General features: G+C 40.9%; 1 protein-coding gene across 8 annotated transcripts in view; it reads left to right on the top strand.

Annotated features, from left to right (window-relative positions):
• Positions 1-19,465, top strand: part of STOX2 (storkhead box 2) — a 93,446-nt gene extending 73,981 nt beyond the window's left edge. For all 8 annotated transcript variants that reach the window (XM_063335588.1, XM_063335583.1, XM_063335586.1 and 5 more), the window contains 3 exons: positions 4,552-4,704; positions 11,910-14,172; positions 19,162-19,465. In XM_063335588.1, coding sequence (XP_063191658.1) covers positions 4,552-4,704; positions 11,910-14,172; positions 19,162-19,357 — 2,612 coding nt within the window. In that variant the 3' untranslated portion in view covers positions 19,358-19,465. The remainder of the gene's footprint in view (positions 1-4,551; positions 4,705-11,909; positions 14,173-19,161) is intronic.
• The last annotated feature ends 853 nt before the right edge of the window (positions 19,466-20,318 follow it).

The raw sequence follows: 20,318 nt of genomic DNA, 5'->3' as shown, positions 1-20,318 counted from the left end.
TGTAATCAGACGGTCACTTCCCCATTGCAGGGAAAAAGTGTGTATAAGTTCTAATAAAGTGTGGCTTTGCACTGTAATTTCCTTAATTTTCCTTCACAATGGCTGTACCGAATTGCTTCCATTTATAAGTCAAGAGGAGATTTTTCAAACAGTCTTCATGCAAACTTCATGAGATGGGGAGTTTGACTTCCAGGTCACTTCTTTCCAGCAGCAGAATCACTAATAAAAATTCTGTCATCGGTATGTAGTTGATCGTTTAATTGCTGAAACATGGTGCAGAATATATTTTACCTCATTTTCTCCCAAGACAGTGGTACCCGGACTTTCAGAGAACAGAGGGCACTAGATAAACTGGCACAGGAAAGGGTCTGGCTGGCCTGGGTTCGGGATGTGTGAATTTTCATTCCCAGCTCTGTTACAGACCATCTCTTTCTCATCTGTAGGTTAAGGATAATTATGGGTTACTCAGTTCTACAGAATGTTTTGAAATCCACCGAAGAAATCTGCTATGTAAGAGCTAAGGGTTTATTTTATGTGCTACATAATGTTTTGTTCTAAGTAACAATAATTATTTTTTTCCCACAGGGTAGCGCTATAAATCCCCAAGGCATAAATGAGGACAAATCCTATTCATTGCTTGTTATGTATTTACACATTTTTGAAAATTAAGTGCCACTTAAAAAGTCTAGAAAACTTTTTTTTTTCTAGTTCTTTAGAGAAAAGTTTGGAAAGACATTGCAGAAACACAGCTAAAACTATATAAACATGCAGTCAGCTGGTGAAAACTGCTTTCTGAGCTCCAGTTTTCATTTAATTAGAAACATAAACATATGAGAGTCAAGGATAGTAATTTGATTTCAAAAGAAAGCTGCTTGAGACAAGCATCAGTCAGAGCTAACAGGAGCCATATGCTGAATGTTTTATGTAAGTGATGTGGTCTTCCAAAAAAAAAATTAGGAAAAGCATATTTGATATTTTTTTCAAACAGATCTTTCCTAAAGAAGTTGGAGTAAACCTTCTGTGCAACAGGCTAAACAGTATTTCTGCTCGTAATTGATGTTAATATATTAAATCATAAATGCAAGATACTTTCTGTTGTTGCGCATCAAAGAGGTTTGTTCACTTAGCTATAACCACAAAGTGCTTGTAATTTCCCGGAGCCACAGGATAGTTAAGATAAAGCTTTGCAAATTAGAACCTCCCTGTGCTGAGGGGGTTTGGCTTTCTGTCACTAGGTCTACCGAAGGTTTTACAGATACGTGCTGGTTTTTTTTTAAACCAAGAGCCAGTAATTATCTCCAGCAGACGGTTATGGACAACAAGCTCTGGAGGTAATTCTGGCACAACAGAGGTGAAACAAGAGTTCCCTTGTCGTAATGAAGAAGGTTGAAAAGCACTCAGTGGAAGAGAATAAGGCTTAACCGGCAATAGTCTTTTACAAAACAGAACGGCTCTCACATAAACCCATATCTGTTGGCCATTTCTATTGCATTTAAAGCCATTTAAATTGTGATTTTATGGACAATTGTCGTCGTCTTTATAGTTAATTAAATGGTTGTTAAGCTCCCAAATATTTGCAAGCAGGATGTATGTTACCCTGGCATACTAACTTATAGCATGCTTTGCTAGAGATTGTGTTAACGTTAAGAAACTAATAGTGAATGTATGGTTTATATTGGTGAGTTATGTGAGGTATAGTTTGTATTTCTGTGGAAACTCTTGGCTTGTTCCTGGTGGCAAGAGCCCAACTGGCAGTGGTCAAATGTGCAGACGGAATGTTTTGTGCACGCTAACCTAGAAAAGCGATTCCATGCTGGAGGCCTACTTTGAAAGGAAAGATTGTGTGAAAGTGCAAGGTTACTAAAATCCAGGTAAACTCTGTTATTCCGTAACTTGTACTTAGCCAGTTTTACATTAACAAGCCGGACTGGGAGTGATGCCAGATGTGGATCTCTGTGGGCTCTTGGCGGTCAGGGGAGTGGGATGGGCTGCTCCGAGGGGTGAGCGGAGTAACTGGTTTGAGTTCTTGTCCGAGCATCCCTTTGGGAGCAGCTGGGAGGCTGCAGAGCAAACCTACATAAATTAGCAGCACTTGCTAGGCTTCATGTATAACCCTCCTCGAGTTCCTTTCCAGCTTCAGGGAGCTGAGTATGGTTTTAAGGCCCATTCCTTACATCCTAAATACCGTTCTGATTAGCTGTGAGTGGATCACTGTGGGTGCAAGGGGAAGAAAGAAGTCTTCCTCGTGCTCTCCCATCCTGGCGCCTGCGTAGGCGGCAGTGTGAGTGCGTGGCTGGGAGTAGCCACAGGGATACTCTTGCCACGGTGCTTTGGTTTAAGAAATTTCCAGGACTGTGATGATCCAGATAAAACAATTCAGGGAGTTACTGCCCTTCACCTGGATGCTCTTAAAGCTACCCAGGGAGCCCATTTCAGTGCCCAGTGAACCTGATTAAACTTCAGCTGAGGGCAATACATGCCAGTCTGTTTGACATTGCACTGAACTGAACCTAGTGGTGCTCACAAGGACACCCATGATACAGATAATCTCTGTGTGAAGGACAGTAATTTCTTAAATTGCTTAGCTAAATCTCTATAATTCTTGTCACAATTCTGATGCTCTTTAGACATGAAACTAATCGTTAAAGAAACTGATCCCTTACACAAAGTGCACAGTGACTGTTGATCAAAGTTGGTGAACTTACGTCTCTGGCTGATTACAAAGATTCATCTATGAACAAGTTTAAGCTGACAGCGGGCATAATTATTATTAAATAGTAATATAATAAATGTGATGTTCTTTACCCGTTCTCAAATGATGAGGGGACAAATAGTGTTTGCTCCCAAGTCATGTGAAAGTGTCTCTTTCACATTTCCCTGTAAGCTGCCTACGATCTTCTTGATTGCCATTGCCTGCAAAGCACATGTGGCAGGAACTTCTCAGGTGTATATGAATAAAAAAATGTCCAGAAAAGGTTATATTTTAAAGTCATCATTCAGTGGTTGGATAAGAATGAGGAGGATCTCGGGGTGCACTGTGTTGAAGCTGGAGGAGTGCTGCCGTGTTTGGATTGCGGCGTTGATCTGGTCAGGCGTGATTAAGCAGCAGCAATCGGGAGACAGCATAGCACAAATGTGTATTTTAAATCATTGTTGTGTCTTGGGTAATGTGTATCACTGTTGTACAACAGATTGTACAGCTGGCGTATTGAAAAATATTGCTCATAAGTCTCACTGAAGCAGTTATGCAATTTGCGACTCCCACCAATTACTTTTTTTTTTCCCCCGAAGTACTGTGTATAATGCAAGATTAAATGCATTTTGATAATCAGTTTTAAAAACTGCTGTTCCTGTTTAGTAGACGTAATAGGAATATAGAATTAACAGGGCAAATACGAGATCCTCTAAATTGTGGAGGAAAGTTGGAATTTGAATTCATTTCCAGTAATTTGATTCCTGATTTGGTCACAATGTATTGCTCCGTGACAGCAGAAATAGGGTGATTTTCCTGAGATTTCAAAGCCATTTAGGTAAAACTTAATCCCTCGCTATTGACTGACCTGTGGCCAGAAATCGTAGTTGATCACCCCTTTTTCTGTCTTTTACTCTTTATTATTCCTTTACCACTGGCAAAGGAAATCTTTTAGCCTGCTGCTTCCCTGTATTTGAGATCGTTGGAGAACTGTTACCACTTCAAGAGGAGGCACAGAGCAGAATCTGAAAGCATTTCTGCATTTATGTAAAGTATGTTAAAATGCACATTTATATGTGTATTTGTGCAGTCATTTTAGCATTCTCGAATTGTAATTTCTCCTGTACCTTTCCTTTTGAAGATCTTTCAATGATTTTTTAAGTATAGGTTAATGCATTATTTTTATAGACAACATGAGAAAAGTTACAATAAAGTTAATTTTCAGGCTGTCCTGGAACTATTAAAACTTCTGTTCTAAAAAGTACATAGTCCATACAAAGACATTTGACATGTAGATCCAGGAGAGATTTATTCAGGGCATCAATCTTAAGGCCTCTAAAGAGAATGTTGCTCTTTATCAGCTGAGCAAAAATGTTATTCATTAATTTAGCAACATATTTTCTTTTGCTGATCTTTGTTACTATTAAGAAAAAATATTCTATCAAGTGGAAATGGTGGGTGATCCATACTGCTAGTCTTTGAAAGGGGAGTGAAATCTCCCCTTTTATGTCCAGAGAAATAAATGCAGCTATTTTGTTCGTGCGGTTACCTGGTAAGATATTGAAGCGTGAGGTTTTGCAGCCATAAGTGCTAATTTGTAGGCATTTTTCTGAATCTGTCTGCTGCATCCTTTGAGAAGCTCTGTCTGCATAGTGTGTATCTCCCATTTTGCAAAGTTCACTGTGTCTAAGTTTTGAAATAAGCCATTGGAGGGTTCTCCATTGTAAGAGTTTTAGCCCCAGCGCAGTACAAAGACTGCAGAGCTGTGCACATCTTCTCCGACTGTATCTCTACATCATTGTTCTACGAGCAGATTTTTAAACAAAACGCTTCATTGCACATCTGTTGTCTTTTTACAGGTGATGTATCACCCATCAGCATGTCTCCCATCAGTCAGTCACAGTTTATTCCACTGGGGGAAATCCTTTGCCTGGCCATCTCAGCAATGAACTCTGCACGAAAACAAGTCACACAAGAAGCACTAATGGAGCACCTAACAACCTGCTTCCCAGGTAACTGGACATGAATAAATCATTGCTCAGATGAGCTCATGTCTGCAAAAGGGCAGTTAAAGAACCTCTAATCCCTACCCAAATGGTCGCTTATCTTTTTGGTTTACTTGAAAGAGGGAGTTTCAGTGTTTGGTAGTCTGTTTTTCTTCACTCTTCTGGATGAGATTATTGATTAATCCTGAGATGTTACCCAAAAGTAAAAGGGGGCTTTAGGGTTCTAGGCTTATAACTTTTTCTTTATTCTTAAACATACAGAGAAACGAGTTCTCTTTGGCAAGGCTGTTCACGTGAGATGCATTTTTCAGGGTTAGTTCCTGAATTTGGGTAAATATTAAAAATTATTGAGGTACTAAACAGCAAACTGCATTGCGTGTTTCTTTTTTTCAGACTGGTGTCAGAATAAGCTTGTTTGTGATTTTTCTCACAAAATAACTTTATTTATTATCATAGTCAAAAGAGCTTAGGACTTCTTTAGTGGTTATGGAGAAAGAAGCATGTGTCATAGCCAGAGCAGACTTATTCCACCTTGTGGCTTTCAAGCCAGTTGTAAACTAGCTCGTAAGAGCTCTGTTGACATCGTTCAGCCAATTCAAGTGTCATTGTCCAGTCTCCCTAGAGATAACCTTATGGGTCTCTGTGTAGAGCATTTTCTCTTAAAGAGCAGGTTTCCCACAGACTGCATGTCTTCCTCCACCTAGGACAGGCTCTCAAAACTGGTGTGGCCTGATGCAAGTAATGTCCAATGACGGTGACGTGCCTGCTTCAGGGGGAGGTTATATTTAAACTGAAAGGAATTTGTCAGACTGGTTTTCAGAACCTTCTTGGACACAGTTGTAAATCTTTAAATGTGTTTTTTGTTTGATTTTTTTTTTCTTTGGGTTTGGTTTTTTTTTTTTTTGGTTGGTTTTTTTTTTAATGCAACAACTCTCTCCATGACTGAAGGTTTGGGGAGCCACTTGCTGTGTTCTTAAATGCTGGTGTTCAGAAGATATTCTTGTCAGCATTTGATAATATTTATCAAATGGTGAAATGAGAATAGCTTGGATTAAAGATACTGTAACATGAAAAAAAGGAAACCTGTGTTAAGAACGTACTGATGAATATGCAGCTTCCGTACTGACAGTCTGTTTCTGGAGTTGGTGAATCATGCAAAACACATCTTGTAGAGACATCTAAAAGTGTGGTGTAAAAGTGCAGGGTAGAGATTTATTGCTCAAGAGAGCATAAATTTTTCACTTGTGCTTTGATTGAGGTTTAACCATTCTGTGCCTCAGTTTACAGTTCTCTAAACTGGTTGAGAAATTATTCTGTTGTACCTCTTTTACAGCTGTAAAAATCAGCTAATTTAAAACGCTTCAGTAAGAAAAGTCCTGATGCATCTGCCTCATCTGAGCAGCCTAACCACAGCCATGTTTTGATGTCTTGAATTCTTTTGCCTACCTTTCAGAGCAAGAGTTACTTAAAGCCTTGAATGTTAAATGGTTTTGGTGTAACTGGTACTAAGTTCTGGGATTTTAAAGTACGATTCGGGATCGAGAACTATCTCTGAAATAAACAGTTCTGTCTGACATTTAATAATTGCACTTTGGAAAAAATTACTGCAAGTATATTTTGTAAATACTGGCCTTCTGTCCCATTTTGTGGTTCTGTTTATCAGAGTGGGGTTTTTTTCAGTATGCTTGGATGATTTTTGAAAATAAAGTTGTAAGGGTTAGAATGCAAAGAAGGCAAAGTTTACAATTATAATTCCAGTTTAATTCATTTTGATGATTTCTTTTTTTCCAAGTCGTGTTTTCCATGTAGATCTGTACTAGAAGAGTTCCATAGATTGCAAGTATTTTTTGAATGATTCTATGAATATTTCTATATAAACATTATTGCACGCTGGAAATGATAATTTATTGGTGGCATCCCTTGGGTTTCCTGGGAGCATGATTATCAGTTGACTTGATGTACTGTGCTATTCTTGCTAGACAGAACCATACATGAAAAATAATTCAACAGGCTGGATTATTTCCTAGACTCTGCTCAGAAAGAAGCCTGAGGCAAGTTAGCACACAGTCTCTTCCTGCCTCTTTTTTTTCCAGTAGCCATGAACATGTGCGTTTCTCAAGTCTGAGATTAAAAAAAAGGAGAGCCTTGTTTTTCCTACCTCACTTCCCACAACATAAAGAAAATTATTTGAAAAAAAAAATAGAAATCCCCCCTTTGTTGTCCATTTTTTCCCCCTCTCTAGAGAAATGCTTTTCTCTCCCAGCCATGACATGTTTAACATAGCAAACATACATGTTCTCTTACTCTATGAGGATTATCCAAAAATTTTATCCTTGCCAATAAATAGAACCTCTTCTTGTGCTGAGTGATATTTTTCCCTTGTCTACCTAAACTCTCTCATAAATCAGCCGCAGCTTTTTGAGCCCGTGTGTTCACTGTGGCTGTTTTCCAATATCTGATTTCCTCCCATTTTCTGATAGTTTATTTTTCCTAATTAGGTGCTGATGCTCTGAGAGAGAGGAGAGCATTACCAGTGTCGATGTATCTGTCATGGTCACATAACCTCTCTGTGTCTCACCCTGTAGCAGCACTTGTCTGCCTGTGTTGTTTGTGTTTTAATGAACAGATGCTTCACTGCGTTTCACGGAGTGTATAAATTTCCTAAGACCCTAGATGCTATTCTCAAACTGCCTAAGAATAATAAACCTCTTTCCTCAGCGCAGGATCTTACACTTGCAGTCTAGCCCTCTAGTTTGCTGAGCCATTGTGCAGGCATAAATCTGGGCCATGGCTCTATCTGAAATAAGGTATGCTAATTATTTATAACATCACATAGCAACCACTCCACATCCTTAACTAGTATTTCATGAGCCAATCAGAGTATTTCTTTTATCCCTTGTTAAGCCTTAGCATCAGCTCAGGAGAAAATCATTTTAGCAGATTTAACACCATTTAAATACTACTTCAGATGTATTTTTCATGAATTTATTTTATTGAAAAAGTTTGTAATGATAACGCACATCTTATTTGTGGGTTTTGTTATTTGTCATGTTGGTTTTTTTTAAAAAAGAGGGCTCCTGCTGCACATGCTCCCATTATTCTAACTTAGAATTAAACAATGAGGTGTTTGTACAGCCCTACTTTATAATTTATTGACCATGCTTTAAATCCCGTCCATTACACGTAAATCTTTGAAATCCGGTATGAGTTAAGAATGTAACCTCTGTTCCTGTGGTTGGCAGCCAGACTCTCTTATCTGTCTGAACCTGGCTGAAGAAAACATCAAGCCTTAGTCTACGCTGGATTTAGTAATGATTTTTTTCTTTTTTTTTTTTCTTCATCAGTTTTGTCCATGTACTTATTGGAATCAATTTCAGGTGTTTGGAATTTCAGTGTAGAAAATACTTGTGTGTATTGGACTAGGTTGCTTTCCAAGCGAACAGTTTTCTGAAAGCTGGTAAATTCCTCTGACACTCACCTTCATAACTGTTCGCTCTTTAAATATGTGAAATGTATATGTAGCGCTTAAATAAGTGTCATAGATTAACTGAGTTCACTCTAGGTCAGTGTTCTTTGTGAGCAGCAAACAAGACATAATCTTCTGTCTGGAAGCTCGGTGGATGGCATAGTAGACTCTCTTGAGATGCAGAAAATGTACATGTCTGATGATTCAGTGTCCAGACAGTTTCTGCTTTTGAATTATTAAACCACTACATAATCTTAAATAACACCACTGCTGTCATGCAAGATTTTATATGCTAGAGTCTCTTAAACTACTGGCTTTTTCCCCTCTTCTTATTTAATGGAGGAAGGGAGACCATAAGGAGACTTCTGAATGCAGTGGGGTAGGTTACGTATCCACACGATGTGGCCAGGTTGCTGTAAAGAGAAAAGTCTTGAGAAAACCAGGAAATCTGTATTTAAAATAGCAACAGTGGGAGCCAGAGCGGTGTCATTGCTCCTGTCCACCAGGCAGCAAAGCCCGATTTGAGTTTGAGTCTGTTTCTGCTTTTGTAAGTACCTGAAAGGGATCTGAACAAACCCCCATAGCTAGCGTTAGCTGTCAATGCTGAGCTCCAAACATCTGCATCTGCCATCGTCACCGCTGGCTTAGGGAACCACAGGGACGTGCTGTATGCTGGGAGTGATAAAAGTGATAGTCTCCGACTCCAGAGAGAAGGCTGCCACCATTAACTTTACAGCATCTTTGACTGCCCAGGAACACTTTTTTTTTCTTGGTGTTTATCTGCGCGTTCTGTATTCGCAGGACTTGGTCAATTAATGTAACTACTGTGCATCCAGTGTTTAGAGACCCATTTACCCAACACATTGTAGTCATTATCGTTTACTGGGTAAAAAATACATATTGTTATTTTTACCATGTATTTGCAGTGCATTTTTGTCTAAGTTAGTGTAAAACATCAGAAGGTCCATTTCAGTCTCTTTCCCTAACTTTTCTATAAACTCCTAGGAGAATGTTTTCCTGTCTTTTATTTTTGTTCTGATGTTTTTGAAACAGTATGTTAAAAAACATCTTTAAGTAAAATAAGGATGTGAAGGAAGAAGTTCTTGCAGACAAAGGTGGGTATGTGTTGAGGTATTTACGTTTAAGCTCCTGGAAAATGCAATGGATTGGTCAGGTTGGTTGTGTAGAGGCAGGAAGAGGGATTGGCTGCTGCACAGCAAGCGCATCTCAGTTGGAGCGGGATCGGGCCCTGCAGTGCATTTCCAGCACAGGATGGAGAAGCACATGAGCTTGAATTCAAGGTCATCCGCTTCTTGTGGTGATGCAAAGCATAATGGAAAAGGGGTGGTGTTACACAGGCAGACATAGCAGCTCCACCGCAGGAGAGAAGAGGTTAGGTGATGACTGCTGGTTGTTAAGGGAATTGAAATCACTCTTCGTGTTCCTGTGCTTTACTGAAAGCTCATGGGGAGGGCAGCCTGCTCTCCGATTGCCACTGCCTCACAATCCAGAGGGAGCTCACCATGCTGTTTACTTCAGTCCAGAGAGACTGAGGACTCTGGGCTAGGGAGCGGTGTCCGTTTTTCCCCCTGGTTCTCTGGATTTTGGCTTTTCCCGTCTGTTTCTGTCATGGGTGCTCATCCAGAAATTCTGGGGGTCTTTGTTACTCTCTCCAGGATTATCACAGAAATTGTAGACACCCACATGAAGAGGGGAGAAAATGCACATTCATGATTCTCCATTTCATTTGTGTGTTCTTTCCAATTTTCAGCCTCGTTTATTCTCTCAAATTATATCCTTTCTTTACCTCTTTTACTCCCTGTGTCTGGATCTGCACCGATCTTTCAGCTCTGTGGACTGCGCATGAAATATATTTACTGCCCCCATGTACTTCTCCCTGGCACCTTCTCTGTTGTAACTGCTTTCACTCATGTGTCCATGTTATTCCTAACACTTTGCTGTTTCCATTGCAAGATTTTTAGTTACAGATATTACTGGATGTGAGCCGTATGGGCATGTCTCTAAATTCAAACAACATTCAAAGCCAGACATAAGAATACTTACTATGTTGCCTGCAACCCAGTAGCGAGGAAGAGGGTGAGTTGAGGAATTAGTACAACTTCCCTATTTCTTGTCGCAAATCTTTTGGTGGGCTGTTGGTCATAGTGCCAGAGCCCTTACTGTCATCCTCGTGTTTGCTAACACAAGGAGGTCAGTGAGCGTGCAGGCTCCAGCCTTTGACATGTGGGAGAAGAGTTGGTGACCAGACACTGTGTGCTACTGACAATACTGTGTTTGTGACAGGTACGCCTGTTTTTTTTTCTGTTAAGTATTTTTGTGAAAAGCATATACTTTGTTGAAATCCATGCATAATTCCGTGGAGTTTCTGTTCTTGAAGATAGTCAGAGCTTGACTTGACAAGACCCTGACCAACCTGACCTAAGTTGGCCCGGTTATGAGTAGGGGCCAGACACCTTGTTGTTGACCAGATAACTTCATGAAGTCACTTCCAACCTAAGTTACTCTGTGATTCTTTTTTTTTTCTTTCTAAATTAGTTTTGTTGAAAAGAAAGCTAAGACCCAGAACATTAACTTTCTTTAGTTTAAAATAGACCATCCAAGTTTTGAAAAAAAATGTCTCTAGTTCTAAAACTGTAAACCAGGTCAGTACCCAGCATTAAGTTAAAATGCATTTTAGGTCAACAAAATGTTGATTGAAGATAGCTTTTTGCACTAAAAATGTTGAAAGATTTTTCATTTCTTAGTGAGCATGAAGTTGGTTTATTTTTAAACTGGCTCGTGAACTAAATCTCTTGTTTCCTTAGCTCTAGATGTAACTTATTCCTGTGCACAGCATGCTCACTTGGTATTTTATCTGATAAAGTATTGAAGACTTGGTTCTGCACCACTGAAGCCAGCAGGAGTACTGGTAGTGGGAATGACCAGGCTCACAATGCCAGGTCTACCATGTGGCTAAAGTGGCACTGATGCAGGGTTGTCATGCTTGTCCCCCTCTCAGTAAGTGATACATGCACTTAGGTGGTATCCCTCACATCTCACACGGAAGGCAGGGTACTCTTCGACGCACGTTTTTCGGAGCTAAATCTGTAACTTCCAGGATAGTGGAAAAGTCTGGGTAAGATGAACTGTATCATTCAAGACGTGTCTATTTTGGAGCAGCTGATGTAGTTAACGTGTTGTAGTGGGAGAGGAAGTCAGTTCAAGTTTGTGATAAAGGGCTGGTTTGGGAGAATGCTTTTTTCCTGGGCAGTATTCTTCTGTGGAAGAGCAACTTAGGCATCCAAAGTAAAAAATAACCACTGTTTTATACGTGACTGGGCATTATAATAAATAGTTCTGGTGAACTGGGATATAAATATTTAGTTGGAAGAAGAATAAAAGTGAAACGTTTCCCCTGACACCCTTTGATTTCCAGTGATTCCATCTTGTAGTTTAAGGTCACCTGGAAGTAACTAGAAGTTGGTTTTGGGTTGTTTTTTTTTTCAACACTCCATTAATGGCCTCCTTTCTATTTAATTAATAATTGATATGTCTGAAGTGCAGGAGATAAGTGGAAAAACAAACAGAGAAGAGAATGCCTAACAAAGTGCTTTGCAGGAGTTGTTTGTTCAGCATATTCCAAGCTTGCACGTTGGAGAAAACAGCTTTTTGCTGGGGAGGGGGGAGCCAGAGAGTCCTGCATGGTTTTATGCACTCCCTGATATGTGTTTACTGTCGTTTCTAGGAGTTCCAACACCCAGTCCAGAAATCCTTCGACATACCTTGAATATGCTTGTACGGGAGAGGAAAATATACCCAACTCCGGATGGTTATTTCATTGTAACCCCGCAGACTTACTTTATAACACCATCTCTCATAAGAACTAACAGTAAGTGGTACCATTTGGATGAGAGGATACCTGACAGGTCTCAATGTACCTCTCCACAACAAGGAACTATAACTCCCTCCACCTCGGGATGCGTCAGGGACCGAACACTACCCAAAAACCACTGCGACTCCTGCCATTGTTGCAGAGAAGACATGCACAGCATGCATGCGTCTACTCTACAGAGGAAATCAGCAAAAGACTGTAAAGACTCGTACTGTCCTCCTTCATTATGTCAGGTCCCACCTACTGAGAAAAGTAAAAGTACTGTCAATTTTTCTTATAAAGCAGAGACACTCACAAAGCCTAAGGATGTAGAAAAGCAGTCTAAGAAATTTGGACTCAAATTATTCCGATTAAGTTTTAAGAAGGACAAGACAAAACAGTTGGCAAATTTCTCTGCCCAGTTTCCTCCGGAGGAGTGGCCGCTAAGGGATGAGGACACTCCTACCACTATACCTAGAGAGGTAGAAATGGAGATTATCAGGCGCATTAACCCAGACTTGACTGTGGAAAACGTCATGAGGCACACTGCACTAATGAAGAAACTTGAAGAAGAAAAAGCTCAACGAAGCAAAGCAGGATCTTCAGCTCACCACAGTGGACGAAGTAAAAAGAGCAGGAATCACAGAAAGTCTCATGGGAAATCGAGGTCACACAGCAAGACTCGGGTGTCCAAAGGAGACCCATCAGATGGCTCTCATTTGGATATACCTGCTGAAAGGGAGTATGAGTTCTATGATCCCTTGACTCGATCCCCACGGGAAGGCTGTTTTATAATAGAACACAAGGGAGATAATTTTATAATGCACAGCAACCCTAACATGATTGAATCTCACTTTCCCATGACACCAGAGTGGGACGTGTCTGGTGAGCTGGCCAAGAGAAGAACTGAAATGCCTTTCCCTGAACCTTCCAGGGGAAGCTCCCACTCCAAGGTCCATCGGAGCCATAGCCATACACAGGATAGAAGATCAAGGAATGAGCGGTCCAGTAAGGCTAAAGAAAGGTCTAGATCCATGGATAACTCCAAGGGACCTCTGGGCTCAGCTACTTTAAGCACACCTGAGGACATAGGTGAAGGCTGTAGCCCAGATGACCAAACAACTAGCCAAACTTACATTGATGATAGTACCTTAAGGCCATCTCAGTCGCTCAGTCATCAAAGGGCTCTGATTTCATCAGCAAGCTACAAAGAGACTTGCATCCCTGAAATAGCTAGTGGCAGTGTAGAAACCCCCAGTTCTTGTACCCTGATAGAACAAAGCAAGCCTACAGAGAATTTGCCATCGTACAGCGAGCTCAACTCCTGCACAACAAAATCTGCAGTTGATGACTATTTTCAGTGCAACACATCCAGTGAGACTGTGCTCACTGCTCCATCACCACTGGGAAAGAATAAAGAGGATCATGACACGCTGACAGGGACAGATGGGCTCAAAAAAATGACTCCCGTAGAAAGGCAGTCTCAACACATTGCTAGGGAGCCTGGCGTGCACAAAGAAGAGTCCCCAAAGGGCCCAAGCAGTGGTTCAGCGGTTGCTGGCCAAGCTCCAGAGGTGATCGCAAACGGGCGGCTGGTTCAACACCATAGCGCTGAATCAAGCAGCCTTGATAAAAGGAAAGAAATATTTAGCAAGGATACGCTCTTTAAACCTCTGCACAACACTCTTTCTGTGAATAGTTACCATAAGTCTAGCACACCCCTGCTAAAGCCCCATCAAAAGACCCCCTCTGACACGTTGCCAGTCAGATGTGAGAAACTTGAACAAGCGATAGTAACCTCAGTCACACAAGTCATGCCCGTTTCACAGAGACAGCAAGAGACAACGGGGAACCAGGAGGCCTCCTTCGACTACTACAACGTATCTGATGACGACGACTCAGAGGAAGGAACCAACAAAAATGCCGAGGAAGAAAAAAACAGGGATGATGTCGGCACGATGCAGTGGCTCCTAGAGAGAGAAAAGGAGAGGGATCTGCAGCGAAAGTTTGAGAAGAATCTTACTCTTCTCACCCCAAAGGAAACAGAAAATAGCAACCAGAGAGCCACCCACTCAGCCCGCCTGGACAGCATGGACAGCAGCAGCATTACTGTGGACAGCGGGTTCAACTCTCCACGGTAGGACTGTCACATTCATTGCAGCTTTACAGACTAGAAAGTTCCGTTTTTAGTTACATGTGTGTGTGTGATATCAGTGACAGAACGTAGGGCCATATTAAACCATTTCAGACAGCGTTTTCTACAGCTCTGGAATCTGCTATTCAGATGTGTGGGTTTCCCACCATACCGTAAGCAACCAATGACCATTTGCGGCTTTGACTCTGTATTAGTTTGTTTTCTGTTTGCTGAAAACCTCCCTGTATCCTTTTTTTTTTCTGTATTAAACTTGTGTTTGCATTTAGAATAGAAGAGATGAGGTCCTGCACATTCCCTCCCCCTTCCCTTTCCCTCTTAAGATACCATCAACAAGACTAATTGGAAGACTAGACATGACTAGGTGGCATAATCTTTGGCTCAGACCAAAAAACCAAAAACCGAACCTGATGATTGTTGTGGGTTTGGGCTTTTTTTGTTTGTTTGCTTCAAAAATTTTGGATGTGTTATCTATCACCGTTCCAAACTGGTGAGGCCGGAACAGCCTCTCCCCCCACACGGCTGAAAGTGCGCAGGATGTTTGGACTTCAGAGGTGACCCGGCGCTGCATCAGCAGAGAGGTGCCTTGTCTAAGATACTTGGGAAAACTGTCCAGATGTTTGCGTGTGGTGGTGCTGATTAGTTATTTCCATTCCAGGGATCTCAGAGACATTATGGAATTCTCGGTGCGTCACCAGTGTGTAGGTGCTGGTTAGTCATTTCCATTCTAGAGATCTCAGAGACATCCTGGAAGTCTCATCATGTGTCTCAGTCTCATGGAGTCTTAGAGGTGCAGGGAGGAGAGAGTTGCTGGTGTGTTCCCTGCCCTGAATATTTCACAGGCTCATTTTCAGGTTAAGAATCCTTCACTCGAGCCTTCTTTCTTCTCTCTCCAGCCTCTGACATTCCTAGGTCCCTGCTGGAATGGAGCGTGCCTGGTTTTGTTTGCCCTGGATAGCAACCCATCAGAGTTCAGAACAATGACTCTTAAGAACACAGAAATAATTTACAATGGTAGTTCTCTTACGGCCTCTTACTTAAGCTTAAATTATTTATTGCCTGTGTTTAAAAATAAAACCTCCAAGTCTGGATTTGTATTAGGTAAAAGGAAATGTTTTGGGGGGCTTTTTTGTTGCCTTTTTTTTTTTCCTCTGTAAAAGGTGTTCTCATTCCTCAGAATTTTTTTTTTTTTTTTTTTAATCTATAGTAAAGACTCTCAGAAGGGTATGGGAAAGATTTCCTGCTTCTGCACAGGACTAAATTTCCTTTTCAGTTGAAGTCATGTCACTCTGGAATAAATTCCTTTGGATTTGATGGCTACTCCCACTTGATGTTAATGACAAGGCAGCAATTATTGGGCCTGCTGCAGCATGCAGTGATCATCAAACTAGAACAGGCTTTTAACATATGTATAATTTTTCTGAGTAAAAAATGTGAAAAAAAAAAATTTGAGCAAATCGTACCACTTACACCGAGTCCAGCTTAAAAAAGAAACTTTAAGAAGGTTTTGAATTTGTTCCTGTTATTGATTGTTCTGCAGATGCTCGGCATCTTTCTCACATACGACTTGTTTGAGGCTGTTTGCACTGTTCTTTTTTAAATGTGATCTCTTCATTTAGTTGAAGTGCTATACTTGCTGTCAGGTTTTTTTGGGGGGGGGGGAGTATTTGGTGGTGTTTGCTTCTTGCCCAGCCTGTCTCACTCCGCAGAGTATATTTCACCTCCAGGATAGGATGTTGACTGGATAAAAAAATCAGGTTTTAGACTACTATTTTGCTAGCTGTTTGCTAGCCGAATATCAAGCTTGCGTTTCTGGTTAGTGCAAAGGCAGACATTTCCTTTCCTAATTATTTACACAGAAGCTGAAATTTCTATTTATGTTAATCTTAAACTTAGCCAGCGGAGAACAGAACATGGCGAGCACGCTGGATTTAGTGCTGCTATACCACTTTGTTTAGATCAAAAGGGAAACAGATAAGCAGCTTTTAATAATGATTGTGTTCCATGCATCCCTCTCTTTTTTATTTTACTGTTTACTTATTAACAAATGTCTTTTTTTGGCAAGACCACATAAAATAAGATTTTTTTTTTTTGTTAAAAGCAACATTCTGTAGAGTTTTCTTTTGTATTTGTTTTGTAAGACAAGCATATAGTCTGGATATTTTAACGGCTTTTTGATGAGCTTTGCATGGAGATGATTAAATTGGAGGATTTTGCTGAGTTTTGGTCACTCCTTGGTATAAGTCTATAAAAATCAATCGAGCTGGGGCTGAATTCAGCCCTTTGGCTGAATTACCATGCTTTTATTACTTTCCTACCTTATAACAAAAAATGTACTTCACAGTCCTTTTCCAGGAAATACAGAAAGGCTATCCAGCATCCGTCTGGTGAGATTCAGCTAGATCTGACAGTGTCCGTTTGCAGATGCCTAGGGAATGGTTTAGGAGCAGGACATGATATTCCTCAGGTAGACTTCTAACCTCCACTGATGTTGTAACTCTCGACTTCTTGACGTGTGGTGGTATCTTTTCATTTAAACTGAAGTGTGCAGTGTTGCTTGGGGAATGAAAATTACCAATTCTACACTGTGAAAGAAGTAGTTTATTTTTAAAGTGTGACAAATTGCAAAAAAAGGGGCATTTAAAAAAAATCCAGGACGTAGTTAAAGAGATTTGCAATGGTCATTTGACTTCAAAAGTATTTTGTGTGCGAAAATCATGAACACATCACCATTGGGAAAACAGCCTCACAGTATTTTGTTCATTGCTTTTATGCCAGTTGTATATAGCAAATGTTAGCTGTCAATATTAATTTTATTCCTTTATTTTTAGAGCTTATATAATACTGCTGCTCTTTTGTCACCTAAAGAAAGAACTAATTTTGGCATTACTCTGCGTGCAAAAGTCTCACTGCAGTCTTTGTGTATACATGTTGTAATGGTCAGTTTGTAATATCAGAATTGAAAATGTTTGAAGACCTGGAATTCCCATAAAGAATGATACAATATCAGATGATCTCTGAAAAGCAAAGGTTGCATCTATTTTCATTAAAAAGCAGAGGGAGAGGAATCAAAACACGAGCAACAGAAGTGCACCATAGGTCATTGCAGCTCACAGAGATGCCTTGCTGTGTGCGTCACCCATCGTAGCTGTTTGGAACTACTGGCAATAAGGTGATAATTGGTAGAAGATGATCAATACCATTTTGATAAATTTAAAAGATCTACAGGAGTTTTCCTATAAGCTTATAAATCCTTAAAGGGTGGGTGTCAGGAGGATGGGGCCAGGCTCTTTTCAGTGGTGCCCAGCGACAGGACAAGAGGTAACGGGCACAAACTTGAACATAGGAAGTTCCACCTAAACATGAGGAGGAGCTTCTTTACTTTGAGGGTGGCAGAGCCCTGGCACAGGCCCTGGTGGAGTCTCCCAACTCTGGAGACATTCCAAACCCGCCTGGACGCGTTCCTGTGCAACCTGCTCTGGGTGACCCTGCTCTGGCAGGGGGTTGGACTAGATGATCTCCAGAGGGCGCTTCCAACCCCTACCATTCTGTGATCATTTATTTTCCAGATTCAGTCAGTTTAAGATCGTTTAAATCTGCCCTACAACTAAGCAAGGTGTTTTTTCCTTCCCCTATGCCATGCACTGGCACGTTTCTCCCGTGCTACATCCAAAGCTGTGCATTCTTACTCTTCCCTTGAAGCTAGCACTAGCAGTAATCTTTTTTTGTTGTTTTTTCTTTTCTTTTTTTTTTTTTCCTTAGGGCTAGTATTTAACAGAGAGCGGTCCCTGATCTGGCTGGCTGCAAGGCTTAGCATCAGGGAAGCAGCAGGAACATGTGGCAGGGTCAGGTCCACACAAGGCAGGCAAGAGCTGCCCTTTTTTGGTAGCAGGTAAATTTAGGTTGACTTTAAACCGACTATGAAACTCTGTCATTAGTACCTTTGTTTCTAGTCCTTATTTAACAAACCCATTCCGTCCTCTAAATTCCGCTGTAAACATCTCCATAGCAAGTGGCGATGTCATTTTCCCAAGAAGCGGGGATACAGGTGAAGGATACATAACCAGGGACCGCGTGGCTATTTGAAAACAAAACCTCTTCACAGGAACATGTTATTTGGAGATCAAAAATTATTAAGAGCGAAAAGAGAACAAAAGGAGTAGTAGTGGCAAAACGAGCCCTACCGTATCTTGGCTGAGTTTTTTAAAAGCTGTAGGCTAAAATACAGGTTTCTCTGTGTTCGTTATTAGATGTATCATTGGAAGGCTTAGTCTTTAAAGGTGCCAAGTGTCCTGTCACTCCCATGGATAAAGAGTATGTTAGAACTAAAGGAATGTTGTCCATTTTCGGAATGAAGTAGCAGCACTCGTAGTTGTTTAGGGCATGATCACAGACCTGACAGTTAAGATTTCTCGGCATCTTGTAAGTTACACTTGTCTCAGCTGCAAAGCAAAATTGAAGTGTTTTGTTTAGAAATGTGTGGGTTTAATGTAAAGTAGCACTTCTAGTTAATATTTTGTGTACAAAGACATAGGTAGAAGAGGATACAACAGAGGCAGCACATGATGACTCTCCTCGCTCTGCCTTGTCACAGGGCTGAGTGGATGAAGTTACTTTGTGCAAAAACGCACCAGTCAGGAAAGAAAATTAATATGTTCCACATGCAAGATGGATGCTATTTCCTTGGGTGAAAAATCCAGATCCTTGATACTGGTTCAGCTTACCGTTTGTGTGACAGCTTCAGCTCTGCTTAGTGCTGTACCTGTGCTACAGTACGATGACTGCTGAGTACCTCTGGAGCCCGTTTTGGAGGAACGCGTGTGTACCGTCAAAATGAGGTGGTTCATTGGTGTGACGTTACCTACAAACACAGGAAGCCTATTATAAAACACTCTAGTCTCCTTTCCTGTCTGGTTGATAGATATATAGGCATGTCATATGTGAGTGTGTATATATATTTCTTTTCCATTCTAGTACTCGTGAGAGCCTGGCATCCAACACTTCAAGTATTGTTGAAAGCAACAGACGTCAGAACCCGGCTCTGAGCCCTGCGCATGGTGGCGCAGGCCCAACCTTCAACTTCCGAGCCACCGCAGACCCGCCGACAAGTGAAGCTGAGAAACTGCAGAAACCTGCTAACTGCCTGCAAGCTTCTGTCACTAGTGTCTGATCGTCATCCCTCCTCAGATCTTCTGTCTCATCCTATACAGCAAAGTTTACGACACTGGGACTGATGTTTACATCTTTGGGGAAAAATGAAAAAAAAAAAAAAAAGAAGCATCTCAACCACAGTTTTAGTGTTTACTTAAACTGTGCTGCTATGTAGACTAGGGGCAACAAAGAAATCTTTATTTCAAGGTATTGCTTTTCACATTTGCGGCTCTGTAGCAACAGAATAGCAGTAGGGATAATATGTACACTTTTTGCTTCACTTAATTGTAACTGAGCACATATATGAAAGTCTAGACACTGTAAGTGTAATCTGCATTTTCAATGTCCATGCAGTTGCCAACTTCATTTTAAAAAATGCCACAGATGTGTGATGCCCCCGGTCAGAGGCTAAACTCTGCTGCAGAGTTGATCGTTTTTTACTTCAAAAACTGAGCCACTGCTGAAAGTAACCAGCCAGGATCACCATGAGGAAAAAACAATGCCAAACATGACAAGTGATGACCTCAGCTCTATCTGTGAATTATTGATACTAATCAGTCATTTTCACTGTGCGTTTTTGTGACACAATTTTGCAAATACCCGTTTAAGCGAGTAAAAAGAGGTTTGGGTTTTGTTTCAGTTTGGTTTGTTTTTTAAGAGGAGGGTGGGAAGGGAGACGGCTTCTCCTTTTGTGTTTCAAAAGGATGAGAGATGTTTACGTACTGCGACTTGCTACTTGACCTTCCGTAGCCACAAATGAGGAGGTGGGCCTTTGCGTCGAGGGGGGGGAGTGGGGAGGGAAGGGAAAGTTATAACTGTCGTGGAGCCACAATGTGGAGTGACACAAAATATATCAAATGTCTTCAGTATAAATCAAGCATTTAAAAAAAGATAATCTAATTCTTGTGTCGCTTCTGGTATTGCAACTTGCCATTAATATAGGAATCAGGATAACTAATTTCTTGGCACAAAAATATTCT

This window comes from Chroicocephalus ridibundus, chromosome 5 (assembly GCF_963924245.1).
Source record: "Chroicocephalus ridibundus chromosome 5, bChrRid1.1, whole genome shotgun sequence".
NCBI classification, from domain to species: domain Eukaryota; kingdom Metazoa; phylum Chordata; class Aves; order Charadriiformes; family Laridae; genus Chroicocephalus; species Chroicocephalus ridibundus.
Note: the sequence above shows the minus strand (reverse complement) of the source record. Positions and strands in the feature narration are given on the sequence as shown.